The sequence below is a fragment of the Schistocerca gregaria genome, chromosome 2, assembly GCF_023897955.1.
Source record: "Schistocerca gregaria isolate iqSchGreg1 chromosome 2, iqSchGreg1.2, whole genome shotgun sequence".
In the NCBI taxonomy this organism is placed as follows: Eukaryota; Metazoa; Arthropoda; class Insecta; order Orthoptera; family Acrididae; genus Schistocerca; species Schistocerca gregaria.
The window spans coordinates 249,063,788-249,086,457 of NC_064921.1; the positions used below are offsets into that span (position 1 = coordinate 249,063,788).

The window sequence follows — 22,670 nt, forward strand, 5'->3', positions numbered from 1 at the left end:
CTAGGGGAGCAATCCCACCCCTTACTCTACTACTGATGTGCTCTCTGCATGCCGTTCTGACGGCGCCTTTTGTTATGGCTGCACTGCCCGCCAAATGCTGCTGAGACTGCGTTCCTGCCGATATGAAATATTGTCATCCAGTTTTAAGAAGACTATTATGTGAAAAATATGATTTTTTTCTCATTTTCCAGTCTGATATCTTTGCTCGATAAGAAACTGAATTTATTTTCGTGTTAAGACATATTTTCTACTCTGCACCAAATTAAATAGAACGTTGCACAAAATTTTAAAGACTTTGCAGAGATAAAAACGCATTGCGTAAACTTTTCCTGTGGATTATTTTGGCTCATACATTGTAGTGAATGAAATGTAGATAAGATATCGAAATCTTATTTAAAACAGAGATTTGAAGATGTCTCATATCGTTGTCAAGTTATTGATTTTTATATCCGGATGACGGTCTCCGTCCTTACGCATCGCGAGTCATGTGTTCATAACAATCGTCATATTTCATAAAAGATTTAAGATATCAAAACGAGGTTTTTTTCAGATGGTAGCATGCAAAGAGACACAGATGTTGTGCCATAAATAGTCGAAATTCTTTCATTCACCAATATATGGAAGTAACTCGTCCGCATCAGTGAGAGGTCGGCGGCTGGGAACGTATACGGACGTCAATAGCACTGTAGGAAAACCCAAGCGGCTCGTGTGTACACGTCCACAGCACCTGTGGAACGGGGGAGCAGGACGTCTATATACGTCCACAGCAGGGAAAGGGTTCAACGAAAATCAGGCAGTTGGAAGCCCCACTATCCAACTATACCTGCGCCGCCTAAGGAGACCCTTGTGAAATTACTGGCAAGCTACAGGTACGTAAGAGAAAAGGTCAAACGAAAACCCATATGACGAACCGAAAGAAGGAAAAGGTTACTCTGCAATTCAGGGAAATGTAGGGGTAAACATTGTAGAGCGAGAACAAGGCTTCATTGCAGTAAGCTTGTTAAGACAGACTGAGCTGGAGTAGTTACCCAGAGATGAAGGGAGTTGCGCAAAATGGACAAGCTGGGAAATCCGAATCAAACCACCCTTTGGACTGGAGTACACAGTACCACCGTCATGAAGAGTAAGAAGTTGTAGTCACAGAAACTTAGGGTAGAAATCTGGCAACAGTATTGAATTGTTGTTAGTAGATATAGGCCTATATCGATCAAGTTCTGTGTTGAGAAGCCAAAATAAACAATGAGAGATGGTTTTTATATCATTTAAGGAAATGTAATCTGGAACCAAAATTATTTCTGTGGCCACAGATGGTCCTGAGAAATTTAAGGACATGTATTTGATGCAATTAGTTACTGCAGCACAATATGGACCACCATCAAATAAACAAAGACCAAATAAAACGTTCCTAGGTATTTCGGGAACTGCTGTCGTACTGTGCTCGTATTTCCGTTAAAATGAATAATGCGATGATTAACGTTGGAAACTCCATAAGACTGTTCGTGGTGATAGGGAAGGCGCTACGCAAGAAATCAGTAGTGAAGTGCTTGAAGATCTGCAGCGCATCGAGATTTTATGCCGGGACTGGTAGTTGACCCTAAGCATAAACAAATGTAACATATGGGATTTAACATCTGTGGTCATCAGTCCCCTAGAACTTAGAACTACTTAAACCTAACTAACCTAAGGACATCACACACATCCAAGCCGGAGGCAGGATTCGAACCTGCGACCGTAGCAGTCGCGCGGTTCCGGACTGAGCGCCTTAACCGCGAGACCACCGAAGCCGGCGATCGTCAGTTACTGAAAACCATAAAAGTAGGAGTATGCTTCCGTCAGAGATTCAAAGTGGAAAGAACATATAAAGATAGTTGCAAAGATAGTTGCAAATTGGATAAATTGGAGAATTATATTGAAATTCGGAGAAAAGGCAGTACTGTCCAGCCAAGAGAGGGATAGTTGGCAAGAATGTCGTTGGATTGACGTTTAGGATTGCTCATCAGTCTTGGACCAGTACCAGCTAGGAGATCCAAAGAACAGCAGCGCGTTTGACCACAGTTTCGTTTTGTAAATGCGAAAAAATGTTAATTTAACTCCAGAGACATGACATGAAATGAAAAGTGCGAATGGAATTTTTGGTCTGGAATTCTCTTCTGGGGAGTTCGGTCGCGCGGTGCAAAACTTTTTATTTGAAGCGATGAGGACAACCACACACACATGCCGTCCTCAGCGAAGGAAATCTCCGACCTGGCTGGGAATCGAACCCGGGGCCTCGTGAGCAGGAATCAGGAACTCTAACCACAAAACCATGGGTAACTCAGGGTGACATACGCACCAAGAGAGGTGTTGTGAGCGTACGTTCTACGAAGAGTCCAGGAAAGTAAACATTTTCCTCCAACATATATCTAGTGAAATCATCGTGAAGGTAAATAAGAGCGGTTCGCGCTCTCAAGGAGCCTTATGGACAGTCATTCTTCTCGTGCTCCATTCGCGAATGGAACAGGAAGAGCGGAAATGTACAGTGATACCCGAGGCATTGTCAGCCATCTACCGTAACGTCTCTTTCGGAGTATAGATGGTTTTGTGTGAGTGCGTGTGTGTGTGTGGGGGGGGGGGGGGGGAGCATTATTTTCAGTAGCTCTAGAATAACAAAATTTTGCAATGATTTGTAATCAGATCTTTCCTCAGGAGAAAATGTAGGGAAGAATAAAAAAAATGGGAATCACTAACTGAGGCGAGTAGCTGCCGAAAAGGTTTCCGGACGTCTTTGTCTTGTTTAAAATGGAATGAGCAAGTATAAAAACATCCGCAGTTGAGAAAATATGTTAACAGCGTGAAACTATTGCTTCGTTAGCAGAATTATAAATATGCATGAAAAAGACAATAGACACTGCCAATGGCTTAAAAAGAAGTTCTACTTTATGCTGAGCTGTAAAAAAAGATAATTATGTTGAAGGAGAAAATAAATAATCAAATAAAATATTAAGAAGATGCCTTCAAAATTAATATTAAATTGAGTGTTAGATGTAAAGTTCATCTACACTGATCATTAACGATACCGATCCTCTGCAAATGCATGAACAGAATGTAGGCCTATATTGTATCATTATATGTGACTTCTTCTCTGTTCTGTTAACGACTAGACTAGACTAATTTGTCGTTAAAGTGCGTGCAAGACCCGATTGCCCACAACTAAGTCGTTGGCGAAGTGTGAACTCTGACACATTTTGTAAGTGCAGTGTCAGTATGCAATTACTGAAGCTGCACACAACACCAGTGTCGTTCCAAACGTCCCATCTCCGTCGAGATATAGCTAATGGCCCAGTGTTTCACCAGCCGCGTAGCGCTTTCCACGCTGGCGTAAGAAATCAGTCGGCATCCTCAGCTTTCATTATTCGTTTTGACTTTGTGTTATGTTGAGTCTCGCCTACGACGACATCACTACACACCACTGTCTCTGTGTCTTGCTTGGACCAGTATAGGACAAAGAACCAGCCGGGGAGTGAGGGAGACCATTTGTTACATAACAATTTCGATAACAGCTAGGTAGTACCTCCTGTTGTAACAAATGGCTCCACAGGAGAAAACATTCCAAATCACAGGCAATAATACAGGACGAAAGAGCCGCAGTTTCCGTCCGCACATCTTCTACGCAACGATTTCACCAACACTCGACTGGCAGCCACTATAGAAACCCCACCTGATGAAAATCTAACACAAAGGCCACAATAGGCCAAAACTGCTAACAACCGTATTGTGGTCCCTAAATTTTCCAATCCTGGTACGCTGCCGCACCTACCTACACACCCCGGCAACTTTACATCTGCACGCGCTACATATCCCCTCTCTACGAAAGTTCTACAGGTTCCCTCGTGTAGTCAAAGAAATTCATCCTTTATTGATCCCATTACCAACTCTAACTCTTCCTTCCCTATTCCGGCACACCCCAGGACTTTGCCTTCTCCCACGGTATTTCCCTATCCCTTTCTTCTTCATCTTACCTGACCACACCCCATCTCCTACTCCCCGTTTCATACCTCCCTCCCCAAATCTTACCCTCATCTCCAGAGCCACAACCCACCAAAATCCTCTTCCTGCCCTCACACCCAACAAAAAAACTTTAAGATTTCCTACCCTATCTAGCCTTTCGCGGCGCACGTTCTTCAACTTCTACTGACGGTGTAGTGCTTAATTTTTAAGATTCTCGCCTGTCCGCACTGCCGTTTTATCTATCGTTTTCCACACTGTTAGCCGGCCGGAGTGGCCGTGCGGTTTTAGGCGCTACAGTCTGGAGCCGAGCGACCGCTACGGTCGCAGGTTCGAATCCTGCCTCGGGTATGGATGTGTGTGATGTCCTTAGGTTAGTTAGGTTTAATTAGTTCTAAGTTCTAGGCGATTGATGACCTCCGAAGTTAAGTCGCATAGTGCTCAGAGCCATTTGAACCATTTTTTTTTCACGCACTACTAGTAGGGTAATTGAGATCAAAGCTTATTGGGAAATAAATGATGCCTTCGCCTAGTCGATGGTTTTCGCGTTTTCATCGAAAGCATGGAATGAAAAATACATGTCTGCGGCTGCCACTGACATGAGAAGTATTACGCAGTGTTTGTGTGCCACAGTGTATGGTGCTGTTTGCACTGCAACACTTCGTGCATCGTCCTGAAAAGGCAAAGGACCAAAGTCGAACAAAACGACTTCTACACGAACATACGTGTTTCATTTTAAATCTTATCGAATGCAAGCACATTAGCAAGCTTTTGCTGTCCACACACCATATAAAGTGGCGCTATATACGCGAATATTCTTATGCAGTGCAGGAGCTGACGACATGCTGCTAATGAATACATTAAATGTAATTGGAGAAGTTAGCCATCTGAAGATGGGCTTTATAACACTACCGTCTGCTGCTGCTGTATCATAACCTTAAAGGAGGTTGTGAAATAAAACAATCTTATTGAAGCAATTATGGTATAACGCAACAGAGCAGTGTTACCCTCTGAGAGGAATTTTGTTGTGTTGACCGTGTTGTACCTAACGGAGGTGGCTTATCGGAAGTGAAAGTCAGAATTACGGAAATATTTGAACAGTAACAAACAAAATTTTGCCTATCTGTACTGTTTAAGAGGTAAAGAAAACGGTCGCCAGCCTAACTAGGCAAGAGAATGATTAACATTCTCGTTCAAGAAAATAGTTATTAGTAACTTTAATGGATAAACACAACCCATGCTTTGTCACACGCGAGTGCAGTGAACTATTGACACATACGTATGTTTTAAGATTGAAGCTAACAACTGGAGCAGCACAGACTATTTGCAAACTTGTAACAGATACCGAAACACACTATTACTTTAACGATTACACAAACTGGATGGTCTTTATAACGTTATTATTACTATTCACTGCAAAATCATTAATTGGATATAGGTTAAGTCTCTCTCAGTTAAATACTTTACTATTTAAAATGAAAGTTAATTGGAATCCACTAACAGGTTGCTTCTCAGAATCATTTCAATAAAGAAATTATGGTTTTCATAATTAATGGTCTTTCCGTTACTTGTTACCGAGCATTAACACAATAGACAGACTGTGGATCCTGGTATACTATTCATATGCACTTCTAATACACAAGAGAGACAACACTTAGCAAACATGAGTATATAACATTTCATACTGCAGTTTTCCACTTTTACTACATTGAGACACAAAATTAACATATATGTAAGATACTGACTCATCTTCTGCGATTTACAACAGGCAGTAATGTGAACATTTACTAAGGAAAACTTTATAAGCCTCAGTCTTCAGAACTTTTAATTTGAAGTTGGCAACAACACATTAATATGCAGTTTTATTAGGAAAATTACTTTAATTAACTTTCTGTTTTTATTATGTTCAAGAGGCATTAATTAGCAAAAACACTGGTCTTTAATGTTCTTTCAGTAGGGACACTCGGAAATCACTTTAGTTCAAACGGAGAAGAACTTGAGAGGTGTTATGATAAGGAGAAAAATCAAGGTAGGTACATAAACTCAGTTATAAATTACCTTATATTTGAGCACACGAACACATCCATTAAGCTGATCCTTCACTGTACATTGCTATAGTGCTCCATTACAGTGACTGCGCAATGTGGTGGCGATTGCATGTCGGTAGGTGGAATTACAGGTAGAATTGCTGGACTGTCATTTCTTGGTGGCGATGATAGATGCAAATTCCAGAATAGTTCCAGCTATTTATCCATCCATCCGAGGCATTGGAAAGTAGCAGAAAAAACCTCTCTCGGAACCAGCACAATATGCAACTGTTACATGGCAGTTCACAGTTTGGTAGCTCGTCCCTGACTGGTGGCTCGCCCCCGACTGACTCTCAGTTCCACCTTTTCTACCTAGGCCAACCACAAATTGCGCGCGCTACACAGTTCCGTCCCCGAGGGGAATCACAACAACTTTTACATACAGAATAATTAAGAATCCTAAGTGAGGATCAGCAATTTACACAACAGTAACCAAATACATTAAATAAAACAATATTTGCACATATTGACATTTGTGCAAAAAAATTATTCACACAGAAATTACAATTATATACAGTAAGTTTTGTTCCCTCCAAATGGGACAAAGAATTTAAATGACAGATACACTACATTGCATAGAATCGTATCATGACATCGAAGTTCTTACAAAGAAATGAGTATACAATTTTATGTTATCGATTCAAACAAACACATTTACAGAAGCTCAGTGATGTAACATTAAATGAAACAAAAACCAAAATAAATCATTGGAGTATTAGCGCTATGGTGTTACAGCTTGATAGCCCGAAACCGGCAGTGGAATAAAAATGAAGCGTTTTAAAAGTGTATGTGGCTGTTTGCTTTCTTCACCGACATTGCTAGTTTTTGGTTTTAATTAAAAAATAGAAGTTAAGTTTAATTTTATTTAATATCATCCATAAAAATCATCCTTTTTGTTAATTTACGAAGAAACAGTTGTTGATGTTTAATTTTTTTAATTAGCTGCTTCGACTTCATTTATTTTTATATCTTATGGCTGAGAAGCGGAATGTATGTACTCACTCTGCGTAATATGACTTTTTATTCACAGTACAGCTGAAACAAGCGTCTAGAGCGACATACTAAAAGAAAACAGAATCAAAAATGTTACATAACCAAAAATGTTACTTAAAACAGATCCAAAGCAGTAAATAATATTCTCAAAACCGTACAGTACTTGCCCTACACTCTATCTTATAATTATAATCAGTAATATTTGTGCAAGCGCTGTCGCACAGCTCGTAAGTATTTTAAAAAAAGTCATATTCCAGAAACACTAATAGCTGCTGATATATCTTAATTAATTACCGCTTCCATATTTAGTCATCTGTAGGCATCATAAAATTATTTACAGCAGCCTGTATGGTAATGTTACTGTGAAGTCAAATAAAATAAAAAGCATCCTGCGTGGTCACCTCCGTCAAAAGTAAAACGCCTAAGAAACTATATCAATGCGTTGTACTATCGGCGTCAGCGACCACGCTCAATAGTTTCACCCTTAACGAACAACGTTACCATTGTCAGCAGCTCTTGGTGGTTCTGAAAGATGTCTTTTTTAAATTACGTTTCAATTTTTTTGTACCTAGTGCACATTATCTCCCTTTGTTATGTAGACTGGCTTAGCACTAATATTATGTCCCACGTTCGGATCCTTCCTACTTCAGTGGCTTGTAACATATACATTTCTTTTCAAGTTACCATTTTACTTACTGGATCATGCTATGTTTGTTTTTTATTCTAAGTTACGTAAATTGTGAAATGCTTTCACCCACGTACTTCCTGTCTTATTTGCCGTGTCTAGCACACTCTCAATATGTTCCTGAGGGAATTTGGCAAAACACTCATTGGTATGTGTATTTTCAATACATATGGTTTCGGCGATATTTTTTACGATACCGGATGTATCTTTAGTAACCTACGTTTTTAAATTTTTTAAATTCCGTCTACTGGAGCAATCCGCTCGAGATAGGAGTTATGTACGATAGTATTTCTACGTGACCGGTATCAAATATTGAACCCACGGCCGTGCCCCTAAATAGATGGAAGGGGCAGGCACTGAACTCAGTGTGGACGTCGCGATTCACTGGCTGGACCTTCCATGTAGCAGAAGGAAGTGAACAGTATTATTAATACACTTCTCGAGAATCACACCCAAGTTGCAGTGGCTGCAGTCAGACCGGCGATGTCACCTTACAGGAAACGCTAGGAAAACGTGTTCTCAGCAAAGTCGCCTCGCAGCCGACAGCCGGGTATTTCGGGGAGCTGAATGAACGAACGACGTGGCCCTGCGCCAAATCACAGACGCCGCATTCTTGGGGGAGGGAGGCTGATTCCGCTGCGCTGACCTAAGAGGAAATTCTTCCATAGTGAATTTACTACAAACTCCTCTACTCTAGCAACCGATCTTGTTTGGGTCGCTTTCGTGAATCCAACACTGTCAGAAACAGAATTTGGATGTGTTGTTGATGTGGACTTCAGTCCGAAAACTGGTTTGATTCAGCTCTCCACGGTAGTGGTGGTGGTGGTGGTGGTTAGTGTTTAACGTCCCATCGACAACGAGGTCATTAGAGACGGAGCGAAAGCTCGGGCAGGGGAGGATTGGGAAGGAAATCGGCGTTGCCCTATCAAAGGAACCATCCCGGGATTTTCCTGAAACGATTTAAGGAAATCACGGAAAACCTAAATCAGGATGGCTGGAGACGGGATTGAACCGTCGTCCTCCCGAATGCGAGTCCAGTGTGCTAACCATTGCGCCACCTCCCTCGGTTTCCACGATAGTCTGTCTTGTGGAAACCTCCTCATCTGAATAGCTACTGCAGCCTACATCTATTTGAATCCTCTTACTGTATTCACGCCCTGTCAACTGAGCCCTTATTTTAGTCAAGTTGGGTAGTAAAGTTCTTTTACCTCGTTTCGATTCAGTGCCTCTTCATTTGCTATTCGATCTTCTCATCTAATCTTCAGTGTTCTTCTCTAAAACCTTATTTCAAAAAATTTTGTTCTCTCCTGGCTGAACTGCTTACCATCCAGGTTTCATATCCGTACAAGGCTACAATCCTGACAAATACATTCAAAAAAGACTTCCCAGCACTCAAATTTATTTTGGATGTTAATACATTTATCTTTTTCTGAAATGCTTTTCTTGGTACTGTGAGTCTGCGTTTTATGCCATCTCTGGGTCGGCCATTATCAATTACCTACTTAGCTTCCCAAATAACAAAACTCATCTACTACTTTTAGTGTCTCATTTACTATTCTAATTCCCTCGGCACGCCGAATTTCATTTCACAACACTCCGTTGTCCCTGTTTTACTGTTACCGAAATTCACCTTATGCCGTCTTTTAAATACACGAACTTTCTTTTCAGCTGCACTTCCAAGTCCTTTGCCGCCTCTAACACAATTACGGTATAATCAGCAAATCTCGAGGTTTTTATTTCTTCTCTCCGAATGTTCAGTTCTTTCAAATTTTATCTTTGATTTCCTTGACAACTTGCACCAAGTACAAATTGAATAATATATAATTTCACTTTCAATCACTGCCTCAATTTCATGTCCTTCGTCTCTTATAACTGCAGTCTGGTTTCTATACAAAGTGCGAATGTCTACGTTAATGATGCGGGCTGAAGCAATGAATTACAATTTTTAGTGGTACTGGGATTCAAACCCAGGTCTCCTGCTTGCTACGCAGATGCGCTAGCCGAACCAACACATCTCCCTCCATGATAGAAATCCCAAGCCACGCCACAGCCCATTGCTATTCTCCTAAACTCGCATCAGTATTGCCGAAGTTCTCCGATAATGGAACAGAAGCTTAGCAATGAGCGAAATGTGGTTAATCCTGCCTGTACCTCATCCATAGGTGATATATTAATCATATACAGTTGATGTTCTTGAGACATAGTGAGTCTCACCTATACGTACGAAATGGTGAAGACTGAAGCAATGAATTAAAATTTGTACTCGTGTCGGGATTTGAACCAGTGTTTCCTGCTTACTAGGCACTTGCATTGCACACTGCTTCCACACCTGCACGGATTGCGCTAGTATGTCTCCCTACCCGACACACATTCCAATTCACGCTTCAACCCATTGTTGTTTGGTTCACATACTAAGACCAATGAACAAATAAATAATATGCTTGACAGCACTAATATTTATTTAGACTACATGTCAAATAAGAGCATGGTCACCGGAGGCTTGTACCCTCCTCCGTTAATTTGACTGCAGCAGGAGACAACCCGTTGAACAGTTTACTTACAGTATCTAAGGACTGCAACATGACTATATATTCCTCCCATAATGTGGGGTGCAGACAATTGGAAAGTGATCCTCTTTAATTATTAAGACATTATGTGAGGGATGTGTACTTGTAAAATGTATTTTGGCTTTGTAAATGGTGACAGTACGAATTTATATACAGAATGATAAAATTAGAATTTTGTTATTACGGTACCAGTCACTTTCAAACGCTAGAACCACAGATGTGTGTCAACCATTGTTCAACGAATGAGGATTTGGCATAATTATATGTTTCTGTCAGCACTCTGTTCCATAATGATGTTACGGCCGTTAGTCCACGTTCTTGGGACCACGTACGGCATTGTGTAGTTGTAATGTGTGCATTGCTTGTTAATATAATGTATTCCAGTGTTTGTGTGTCAGAAGTTTGCTTATAATGTACAGGTGCTTACAATGTCATGAGCCTATGTGCCAATAACATTTGATGCATATCTGAAGCTGCAATTTTTTAATAGAAAATGAAGTAGCGGAATGTATTAGTCTCATTAACATCCACACGCGGATACGTAAATACTGTGTCACGGTAACGCCACTGTGAGCTGTGTGATCAGCTGATTTGTTATCCAAGTTCCTGGTCTGGCCTTGACTTCAAGTTGGAAATACGCAAACGCTATTAATATTACAAATTTTTCTTCCTCGTGTCTACGTATTTATTTTTCAATATAGTCACCCAGCCATAACTTCACCTCTGCTTGTGCTGATTCGTCGCTATCAAAGTGAAGTCGTCCAATGTGTTCTTTATGTTTTGGAAACAGAGGAAAATGGGATGGGACCAAGTCGGTACTGCACGGAAGGACGATCGATTACCGTGAACCCAAGGCGTCGGATTGTTGCAGATGTCACAGTGCTTGTGTGTGGTCTGGCATTATCATGCTGAACGATAGAGTGCGCCATGTGCGGATGAAGTCTTCGGGTTGTAAACTCGATTACAGCACGTTGTTTCTCATGTACCGACATAGTTACGTCATATACCGCCATATTACACGCTACAATTCGGAGCCCTCTAGTAATAATAATAATAATAATAATAATAATAATAATAATAATAATAATAATATTTTATTGTCGTTAAGCTTACAGAAGCAATAGACAACGTCAAATTACAAAATATAAACAAAATTATATACATGAGTTATAAGTACAATATTACAACAGTTTTATAAATAGTCAATAGACAGGAGATATAAAGTGAGTGAGGTAGTACAACCAAATCAATCAGAATGTACCAGTACAAAATACAGGAAAAAGTCAGATTACAGACTACCAAGACAGGAAAATATATTATATACAAAGAAATATTACATCAGATTATAATAACTGTCCTTTGCAACTGTGCAGAGAAAAACAGATTAATTCTTATTACTAGATACCAACAAATAGGTAACTAGAGCTGCTAATGAAATAATTAATATAGTATACCGGGAGCAGCCAAAGTTTATAATATTATTTGTTTTTGGCTGCAATCAAGAAATTCATCAAGGGAATAAAAAGAATGCTCGACCAACCACTCATACAGTTTTGGCTTGATCTTTTCAATAAGACAATCAAATTTACAAAGAGAAAATTTATTGCAACACTTGGAACCCATTACATGATAGCATTTTAAAGACTTAGTTAAACGTTGAAAAGGTACATCAATGTGTTTCCTGTTTCTCGTATTATACGAATGCATATTTTCTCTTAATTGCTGGTTTGGTAAATTGTTCATGGTATGTAGAACAACAATGAGAGAGAGAGAGAGAGATTAACAACAGTCATAACTTTAAATTTCATAAACAATGGCTTGCTGGAATCTAGTCTACCAGAATCAGTGATAATTTACAAATTTCTTTTGCAGTAGAAGAATATCATGTACGTAGCTACAGTTTCCCCATAACAGTAAACCATAAGAAATAATGCTCTGAAAGAAGGCAAAATATGCTGATCTAATATACTGATCTGATGCACAACCTTTTATCCTTCTCAACAAATAGATTACTCTAGAGCCAGAGGACTAGAAATATGTGGACATAAAGAATAAAGATGTAGAATGTTAATGTTCAAAATTCCTAAGGGACGAAATTGTTGAGGTCATCGGTCTCTAGACTTACACATTACTTGAACTAACTTATGCTAAGAACAATACAAACATCCATGCCCGAGGGAGGACTCGAACCTCCTGTGGGAGGGGCCGCGCAATCCGTGACATGGCGCCTTAAACCGCGGACCACTCCGCGCGGCAGAATGTTAATAACGTTTATTTTGATCAAAAAGCTTCTTAGTTGTTAAATAACTTACATTACACGTCCACTACTCGGATTTTGAGACAAATGTTTTCCAGATGACAAATTCTTGGTATCTATGCTACAGCAGGGTGTTAAAAATTGATATAAAGAAGGAATAATAATAATTATTATTATTATTCACACTGGGCCATACTGGACCGCATGATGTGAAACAAAGGGGGTTTTCAGAGTTTTCAATATTACTTTAATTCTCTCAGAATCGCTTCATTTCTCGCGCCCTGTCCGTCTTGAATTGTCTACCTGATTTTTTTCTTCCTGTTATAGCAGTTGTGTTATTGCAGCTTCCTCTAGTTCTTTTTTTTTTTTTGCTGTGCTATAGGTTATATTGTTTCAATTATAGCTTTAGCTACCGTGACTTTCATAGAATTCCACAGCTTCTGTAATTAATCTCGTTGGTTCCATTCTTTTAATACGTCCATACATTTTTAGTCTGAGCTTTTTTTCATGTGCGAATAAATATAGGGCATGGTTTTCAATTTCTTTATTTGCTCGTGATCTGCATGTTACATTTTCAGTATAGTTTCAACGCAAACTTTTGCTGATTGCTTTCCGTTCTCTCGTTTGGATTCTGTCAGTGTCTCTCTTTCTGCTGAAACTGGGTGTACCTGGCTTATAAAGATGATCTTAGTTTCTTGGCTGCGCTGCAGTGGCTCAGTTTTGTATGTCATTACTCAGCGTCCCCTTTGGTGCTATTCGAGAGTAGTAGTAGGCTACGTGCCAGCAACAGATGTCACCCTCTCCTTTACCTTCATCCATAACAAGCCAACAGCACACTGCACATTAAGTCACGTCACTCGAGTACGCGACGCAGATACACTCTTGACACTTCTATAACAGGTCGAAGGAGCAACCCATCTCCATTAGGACCATGCCAAGAAGTGGCGATATAGGATTCCTGCATTTGCTTTCCTACTCTCGCTCCCTGAGTATGGGCAATTTGACTTCATTATTTTAGTAAAAGATTTGCAGGGTGTCCATAAATCCATTTACAATTTCAAAATTTTATTACAACGGCAGTTGTTGAAATATTTTAACATTTCTTTTGTTGTAATCAGTGTTTATAAAAGTTTTTTTTGACAGTGTTTAATACACCTCTACATGGGCGCCTCTAGTTGCACGAAGAACATCAAGACGGTACTCGATTTCTTGCCATGTTCGCTGTAGCATAGCGTCATGAGTGGTGGCAGTGGCATTACGAATCCCTTGCTTCAAGTCAGCAAGGTCCCGTATCTGTGTTTGATGCACGACATACCCCCATAAAAAAAAGTCCAAGGAAGTGATATCTGGCGAACGCGGTGGCCAAGGAATTGGCCTGTCCCTCCCAATCCAGTCCGCAGCTCGTGGTCTTGCGGTAAAGTTCTCGCTTCCCGCGCACGGGGTCCTGGGTTCGATTCCTGTCGGGGTCAGGGATTTTTCTGCCTCGAGACGATTGGGTGTTGTTGTGTAGTCTTTATCATCATTACGGTCGGAGGAAAGCAATGGTAAACCACCTCCACTAGGACCTTGCCTAGTACGGCGTTGCGGGTCTCCCGCATCATCCCCTACGCTTCTCGGACTATGGGACCTCATCATCATTCCAATCCATCTGCCTGGAAAGGTTTCATTGAGGAACCATCTTTCTGGAAAATGATAGTTGGTTGTAAGTCAATCAATTGTGGCGCTACGTATTCGATCAGGTGGTAAACATTTCCAGTAATTGTTGATTCGCGAAAGTAAAATGGACCAATTATTCGGTTGCACATGATTCCACACCACACATTCACTTTTGGACTATCCCGGTAAAACTCCCTAGTCACATGGGAGTGCTCAGATCCCCATATTCTCACATTGTATCTGTTTAATGTCCCAGAAACATGAGGGGTTGCCTCGTCACTGAAACAAACTCGTTAGAGGAATGCTTCGAACTGCGAAAGGCGTTCTAGGATGTTGAGTGCAAACTCTGTTCGTTTTGGCTTGTCATTTGGCTCAAGTGTCTGTAATAGGTCCACTTTGTAAACGTAAGTTCTTGTGGATGGCATTATGCACAGTTGAACGTGGTAGTTGCAACTGTCTGGTAGCAGTGCGGATAGACTTTGTAGGTGAACGAGTGAAGATTAAACGTGATAGATGCTTTCCTCGGATGTTCTTGGTCGCCCGCTGCTCCCTTTATGCAACACTGTCCCCATCACCATAAATTTTTTGTGCCATGCTCGGATTGAAGGGCGCGAGGGTGGGTCTCTTCCATACTTCGTTCTGAAGTTTCGTTGAGTGTGAACATCAGATTTTGTCTCAATAATCCAGGACAGACATTGTGCCTTCTCTTGAGTAGTTGCCATTTTATAGAGGTTCAGTTCCTTCCATCAACAGAGTATCTGAAACACAAAATTTTGCTGTATGTAAAAACTTTAGTAAACAGTGATTACAATAAAAGAAATTTGGTTAAAATGCTTCAACAACTGCCATTGTAATAAAATTTTGAAGTTGTAAAGGAACTTTATGGACACCCTGTATATGTCTGTATGTTGTTAATATCGGAATACTTGTTTTACTGTTACAATATTAGGAATTCGAAGCACGTTAAAAATGGAAATGACGACGGGTTGGATAACGACAGTTGAAAGGGGGAATGGGCAGTGAGAGAGAGACTGTAACACTGTGTGACCCCCCCCCCCCCCCCCCCAACACAAACTTTGATTCGCGCCTATGCAACAGGGTTCGGGTCCCGTTAATTTTAAGGCGAACCGCGGCTGTAATGTTAAGGCCCATATAACACTGTAAAATATGTTTGCAAACTTCTTTGACCAGACTACTTCGCTGCAGCCATTACTCCGTCATAAACTTTTTCGTTATACTTGGTCGGTAATGGATGCCAAACAGTTAATTGCCAGAAAGCGACATGTAATGTAATTTGGCAGCGAGTGCATTGCTTGAAACGAAGTAGAAACGGAAACAATTGCTGCTTAAATCGTAGATAGCGAGAAGAGAAGCTCCGAAGTGTTCACCAGAAATTGCTTCATGGACTGGGATGCAAGGGACATCAAGAGTTCCGAAAATTATTTGAGATTGGATGAATAAACTTTTCAGTTTGTCCTTAACAAAGTAGCTCCTCATATTTTCAAAAAAGATAATCATATAAGAAATATCATTTGTACTAATGGCAGTTCATGTCAGATGTTTAGAAACTGGAGAGAGTTATTCGTTTACAATATAATACACGCCTGCAGTTTACTGTTTCACATATGCTACCAGAAACATGTGAGACAGTATGTAAATTGCTTAAGGAGGAAATTATAAAGGCTGGGTTATTTAGAGTAACAAAGAAATACCTTTATTTCACTTACGTATACTTTATTAAGAGCACTTAGATTTCCACATCACCATAATCTCCTTAGTCAATTAAATTTCTTCCTTACATCATCCACAGTGCAGACTCTTCGAACGCAGCTGCTATTTCTTTAAAGGAGTCTAACCGCTTATAGCAGTTTTCGTTGTCAGTATTATGTTTGTTGTGAAGAATTGCATGTTGTTCTTACTTCGCAGTGATCATTATGGTAACACGTACTAGTATACTTTGACGTCATTGTATGGATTAAAGGCACTACAAGCACGTGAGGCGACAAGAGTACAAAGGTGAACTCTTCTAAAGGGTAAGAACGCGCTCCAATTTTTATCTTAGATCTTTGAAAAGCACACCTAGTACACTCTCAAAGATATTTAGTGTGATACGGGCCTTAGTATTAAATTTCATCAAAAAGACGTTTAAGTTTATAAAAAAAGTCATAAACTGATTTGTGGTAGGCAGATGTTATCAAACGTTTGCTGCCAAACGGCGGCGACAAAACACCTGCTAGTGAAGTGCCTTGTCGCGGAGCGAAAAAGCTGTCGGGCTACGGGTTGCGCGCCGCGATAGCCGGAAGGGCCGCTAGACTGCGCTGGTGCGCACCCGGGCTGGCCTCGTTCGCAGATTTCTCCTCGTGGCCTGATTCTGCGCTGCCGGCTGCCGCCCGAGCGAAGGTCAGCCAGTCGGAGGCGAGCCGCCGAGCAGCACACACCGTCCCGCAGCGCTCCCGCGTGTGCGCGCGCACACAGACACAACGCTCCGCCTCCCCTACCCTACTGTTGCCAGCCACTCCCCGCTGCCCGGGAGAGCTCGGGGCGAGTCCCACAGCCGTGTCGTCTCCCTCCTGCGCAGCCAGCCAGTCTGCACCTCACCGCGTCTCGCGACCGTGGCTGTCGAAATACCTCTGCGCGCGCCCGACTCCACTTCTGCGCTTCTTTGTGACGTGGTCGCAACGGAATGACGTTCAACGAGCTCCACAGGCTGTAAAAAAAAAAAAGGAAAGAAAGACAAAACAGTACTGTCTGTAGTGTTTCGAGGACCCGCTTTCTGTTCGTCGACTGCGGGCAATGTGTGCCGACAGGCGTCGATAGTGCTACGCCGTCACGTCGCTGCAGTGTCCACGCAGTTGTGAAACCTACCGATTCAGTTCTGGCAGCTTTAGTGACTAGCAGATATTACCGTGAGAACCGTCCCGCGCCGTGACGTCGCAGCGCCTCTGCCGATGCTACACTTGGCGGGGAACGTGCAAAGTCGACGCCCGTCATTAGTTCCAGCGCAGCAGTTCGCAGTTAGCGGAGGCCCGCTAACCCGCCTAACGGCACCGGCGCATTCTTTCGGTTCGGGCGGAGCGCCGGCGGCTAGCAGTAACAGTGGATGTGTATCCGGCGCCTCTTCGCCGAATCCGAACGCGCCGGCGACGACCCGGCGAGGAAAACGGAGCGGACGATGACGCGCCGAGTGACAGTGGGTAGGGAGCGTTGCGACACCTGTTCGACGCACTGCGCGTGCGCGCGCCGCGTGTGCCATCTTTGAAGTCGACGTTCCTTGACCGACGCCAGCTGTTCGTGCGCAATTAGCAGCGGATTCTTTGTGGGGATGGATTGCGTGCGGCGTTTTGGCTGCAGTGTTTGTGTTCGTGTGTTCGTCAGCGGAATTAATGCGTAATGCAGTGAGATGCCTCGCGTGAGGATGTTTAGAAGTGGTAGTTAAAGCTCGTAGTGATACTTTTGGTGTTAAGTTAAAAGAGGAGTGTTTCGAAGTGAAGTGCGTCTGGGAGACCTGCCACCAGTATATCGTCTTTGGAACGACTCTTCGGAATGCACGATGACAATGGCGCTGCTTCGAACACAACGTGGTACGTACGCTGCTGAAGTTTGCAGTCTGTCTTCTCTCTTCCCGGGAGGGGACTATTTAGGTCAAGCCGGTTAGCGACACATACTTCAAGTGCAACTGGGTCACTCCGCGAGACTAAGCGCCCGCTTGGTTAAGGGGGGGAGGGAGGGGAGAGCTAGGGAAGGAATGGATACCGTATCGAGTATCTGGATGCACGTTTTATAGTGCTCACCCGCCCGTATCAGAGCCCAAGCACAATCGCTTGGCTTAATTGTCTGTGTGCACAGTCAAGGTTCCGATAATGTGCTCGTGTTTCATGCCAGAGCATTGTGTGTGATACTGTTCCCTGCGATGGCGACCACTTCAAACTGAGGACTCACTTAGTCCGCACCCGTTTTTAAAACACTCATTAATAATTCAGAATGTCATTTCTTGGTCGTGAGTGAAATGTTTTATTCATTTCTCCGGTTCCGGTTAGGTAAATATGCTTTTACGTGTAAGGTGTGCTTACGTATATAACCGACGTGTTCGTGCTGCGTGAAGCGCAATGTAATAACGCTCCTACTCTTAGCAAATTTGCTATTGAGACACTGAAATGTTACTTTAGTTTCAGGCGACATTCCTGTGGGAACGGTGAAAACTTCAAGTCGGAGATTCCAGTTTAGTATGACGTAGCAAACTGTCAATCAAGGTGTTAAAGGAGGACAATTATAGACGACCTTTCTGATGATTTTTTTCATATTTGTTGCTGAAATAAAGTTTGCAGAGCAAGGAGGAAGTAAACAAGAGACTTACAGACAACTAGCTTTGTTTGTAAACAGAGCGCAGTGTTTGTATGGAACTACTTCGAGGAATAGAGAAATCATTTTTGAGGATACGACCGAACTGTTCATCCAACGAAACGATCGAAGCATCATCGCTTGAGAAGCCATTCTAAATCTTCTTGTTGAAGCGTGACTGGAAGCTTTGAGAGTCGCATTTTGATTTTGTGTGAATACTGTTCAATGACAGCCACGATGAAAGAATAAACGACTTGAAAGATACTGAAAACTAAAGCACTCGGAATAGAAGTTAGGTAGTTAAATAAGTCACAAGAAGGTTTATGCAAATGATTCACTTTGTTATGTACTGCATAAATGGAAATTTCTGTAGCATATTTTTGCATTGAGAAATCTACATGATCCTGTTAATTTCTATCTTCGATTACTTGCGATCGAATTGTTTACACAACTGTTTTTAAAATATCTAAAAGAAATGCATATTTTAATCCTTAATTTTCAGAGAATGTCTTGGTACCCCAATACGAGTTATGATAAATACATAAAACAGAAAATTAATGTGAAGCATGCTGCTTCGAAGTCCAACATTGACATCCAATACAGTAGTTATAATAACAAATCGGGGTTGTAATAATATCGGAAGCTTACACGTTTCCCCAACTGTTAGTGAAATTATAGATTTCTCGTACGTATGCTGGCAACTTCACGTGTAAAGAGAGCTACAAACCCGTGTCATAATACATAGTACTAAAAAATCATTTCTGTATTTGAAGTTTATTTCTGCTCTGTTTAACAACTTGTAGCGTACTGAACAAATAAATACAGAACGCTATTCATCTTTTGCTGAACATGGTAACAAACATGGATATTTTTTTCTGAATTTTCAGAGGACGGCTGAGTACCAAAACTTGAGTTACAGCAATTTAATAAAATAGTAACGTATACGAAACATGCTACTTCGGTGTCCAACACTGACATTCAGAACAGTAATTATCACCTGCAAATCGGGACTGTAGTATTAATGTAACTTTACACGTCCTTGTAAGTGTTAGTGAAATTGTAGATTTCTCGTATGTGTGCCGGCGACTTGGCGTGGATGAGTCACAGAAAGAAAGATACTACCAAAAAGTACATTTATATATTTGAAATTTATTTTTGTTCTGTTTAACAACTTCTCCTGCATATCAAACAAATGATTCAGAACGCTACGATATACATCTTTTGCTAAATGTGATCAGAGGTGACATTTTCCTTAGAAGTAAAACTCATGTGTTCACTGAGCGGATACGAAATTTTTTGCATTCGTGTCTTTCGCTCGCTGTTACGTTACAGAGCAACCCATCCTTCTGCTTGCTTTATAGTACTGACGAAATGAAAAAAGAAGACACTTGCCGTGAATGTAAAAATACAAGGAAGAGAACCCTTTTTTTTATATATATCTCCAGTATAGATCGGACACAACTTATTTTTAATTTGGCGTATGGAGAATGTTACTTTTCGGGTGCTTTAGTTGTAGTCTAAAAAACGTCTTCTAGAAAACTATCAGGAACAGACATTAAAAATATAGTTGTGGCGCATTTTTTTTCTCTTTCAAATCCACTGAAGTGTTATCAGTCGAATATACGAAGAACATGCATAGACTTGTACGACGACTATGATAACGCGAAATAGTTGACAGACAGACATCTTAGAAAGTATTTCCACTAAAATATGTTGCACTTTTGCCTCAAAACTATCAAGAGTGTTGAACAACTTCCTGTTACAGGTTCTGGGCAAATAGCTCACTTAGCCCTTATTGTATGTCGAACGGGCGTTTGTTTTGTTTTTTTGTATAGTTGGCAGATTGAGATGAGAGGTTGTCCGAGTTCATAAAATTTGAACACAAGTTCTTTTTACTTGGGTAAATTCAAATTATACGCCATACGGGCATGCACAATCGTTCGAATACGACAGGTCTTGCAAGCTATGAATGTTTTGAGTGGTTTGAAGTGACTGACTTCGCCGTTGGTACGATAGCGCATTTTCTCTCACAATAAACAGCACGCTGCTTCTTATGTAATATACGATTAACAGATTAATTATGCATAAGGAGGTTTGGAATTCCGTTAATGTTTTACTGTTTGAAAAGAATGTACAACAACGGCTCCTACTTCCGTTTCAAATGGGAGTACGGTGTGCTTTAGAAGCGTCTACTTTTTGTGCGAGGGTTGCGAACTGATAAATCAGCAGGTAGCTGGCTAGCTACCTACGGTTATATCGAGAAGCCTTTTGTCCGAAAGCGAGGTCGCGGTTTTCCGGCCTGACCCTGCAATCGCGCTGTGAAGCCAAAGGCAGGGACGGATCCATTGTTCACGCGACTGCGTTTAGGTTTCCACTCCCTTCCTTCCCGAGCTATGTTACGCTTCACGTCAAGTGAACAGTTCCTCATTCGTAGCTGAGAGGTTGAATCGCAGCGTGAGGAACTTGTTAGATTGTGCATTGAAATTAGAATAATGAAAACGACCGAGAATTACCTTAAGAAATCTTGCCCGCTACAGTGTATTTTACCAGTACCTTATTACGCTAATAACTAGAGAATTGTATTTTTTGACAGTTTTAACCTACCATCTGACTTACTTACCTAGAAAGCACTTACCTTGTAGCACGCAGCTAGGCACTCTCCGGATCTAGAATTCTGTAACAAACGAATTTCACGTGTATACTATACTCTAGCGTTAAGTTCCAAGGATGGGGATAGTAAACCCTCTCAGGACATTCTTATTTATTTACCTTCGTCTATTATCTTATTCCCGAATACCCACGAACCGTCCCTTATTTATTTCTTTATGCTTTTCGTTTATTACCATACAATCAGCCACACTGTGACACATTAGTAGCAATTGTCGGTTCTGGTTATTACCGGTGCACAAATTTCAATGTAGTACTGGCAAAAGAAGTATAATTTTTATAAAATTAACCGTTCCTTTAGTGACCCACAAGGAAATTCATAAATTTACCTCGATATATTCAATGTTGTACATACTTTGCAAGGACATTTTTGGCATCAACTAATGCATATTTCACTCCGGCAAATTAAACACTGAGTTATCTCTATTTCATGAAAGGGGGAAAAAAGAAAGAAAAAAATAATGTGGACGCTTGTCAAGTTTATGGAAAACTTGTTCGTGAAAGTTGTATCTCCCGTTACTTGTTACTCTCTTAGGGGAGGGAGGAATAATTCCGTAGTTTTCTGCAGGTGCGCGCCTCACTGTGGTTGTATAGACAAATGAAAGTAGAATAATAAGCTTCTCATAGGGCTGGTATGGCGATTCTTACGGCACGCCGTAGTTTTCTAAGTAATTTACGAGATACCATGTAGTTTTGCGATTTTATTATATCTGTAAACAAACAAGTACCGTCCGAACAGGCCTTGAACGCACTTAATTGGTCTCACGAGGGCTGAGTGCACTTAGTTTGCCAACAGCACTTTGCGGGCTCGGACATTGACCCATCAAAGTGCTCGTCATGCCCGATCGCGCTTAACTTTGCTGACCTGACAGCAACCAGTGTCGCTGCTGTAGTGTTGTACCAAGATTGATTCTCGTTGTGAACCTAAGCCATGTTTTAAGGTTAAATTATTACTGCGTCTGCAAGAAATTTAAGCACATAGCTCAAGGCAGATGACGAATGTTTGCGTGTGTGTGTGTGTGTGTGTGTGTGTGTGTGTGAAAGAGAGAGAGAGAGATGGAGGTAGAGCTAGAGTAGAGAGAGCATTGTTAGACTGAATGCACGGCTGGAACAGTAGCTGGCACTGTCCCAGTCTTCTTCTTGTTGTGCGTGTGTAGAACTTGGCTTCGTTTTTGAGTGCAGGGAGCAGTGAGATCATAGGCGTATTCAGCGGCCGTGGGTGGTAGGAATGTGCAGTTGCGATAAAATTTTACGTGGGAATTGAATTCGGTTTGTTTACGTGGCGACTTCGCTTTAAACGCAATGATCTGCAATACATAAATATGTAGGACCACTATTATGTACGTCTGGACGTTTCAGTAATTTTCATAGAAATGTTCTTCTACGTAAGACATTAGTGTTTCTGCGCCAGCACAAGTTTATTTGCTAGGCGTCGG

General features: G+C 41.3%; 1 protein-coding gene across 2 annotated transcripts in view; it reads left to right on the plus strand.

Annotated features, from left to right (window-relative positions):
* Window positions 1-22,670, plus strand: part of LOC126336785 (uncharacterized) — a 1,589,831-nt gene that overhangs the window by 1,421,154 nt on the left and 146,007 nt on the right. The window contains exon 1 of one of the 2 annotated variants that reach the window (XM_050000803.1): window positions 16,637-17,810. The exons of the other annotated variant lie outside the window; for it this stretch is intronic. Within the exon in view, the coding sequence (XP_049856760.1) occupies window positions 17,780-17,810 (31 nt within the window). The 5' untranslated portion in view covers window positions 16,637-17,779. Of the gene's footprint in view, window positions 1-16,636; window positions 17,811-22,670 lie in introns of those variants that run through there. 2 annotated transcript variants of the gene reach the window in all.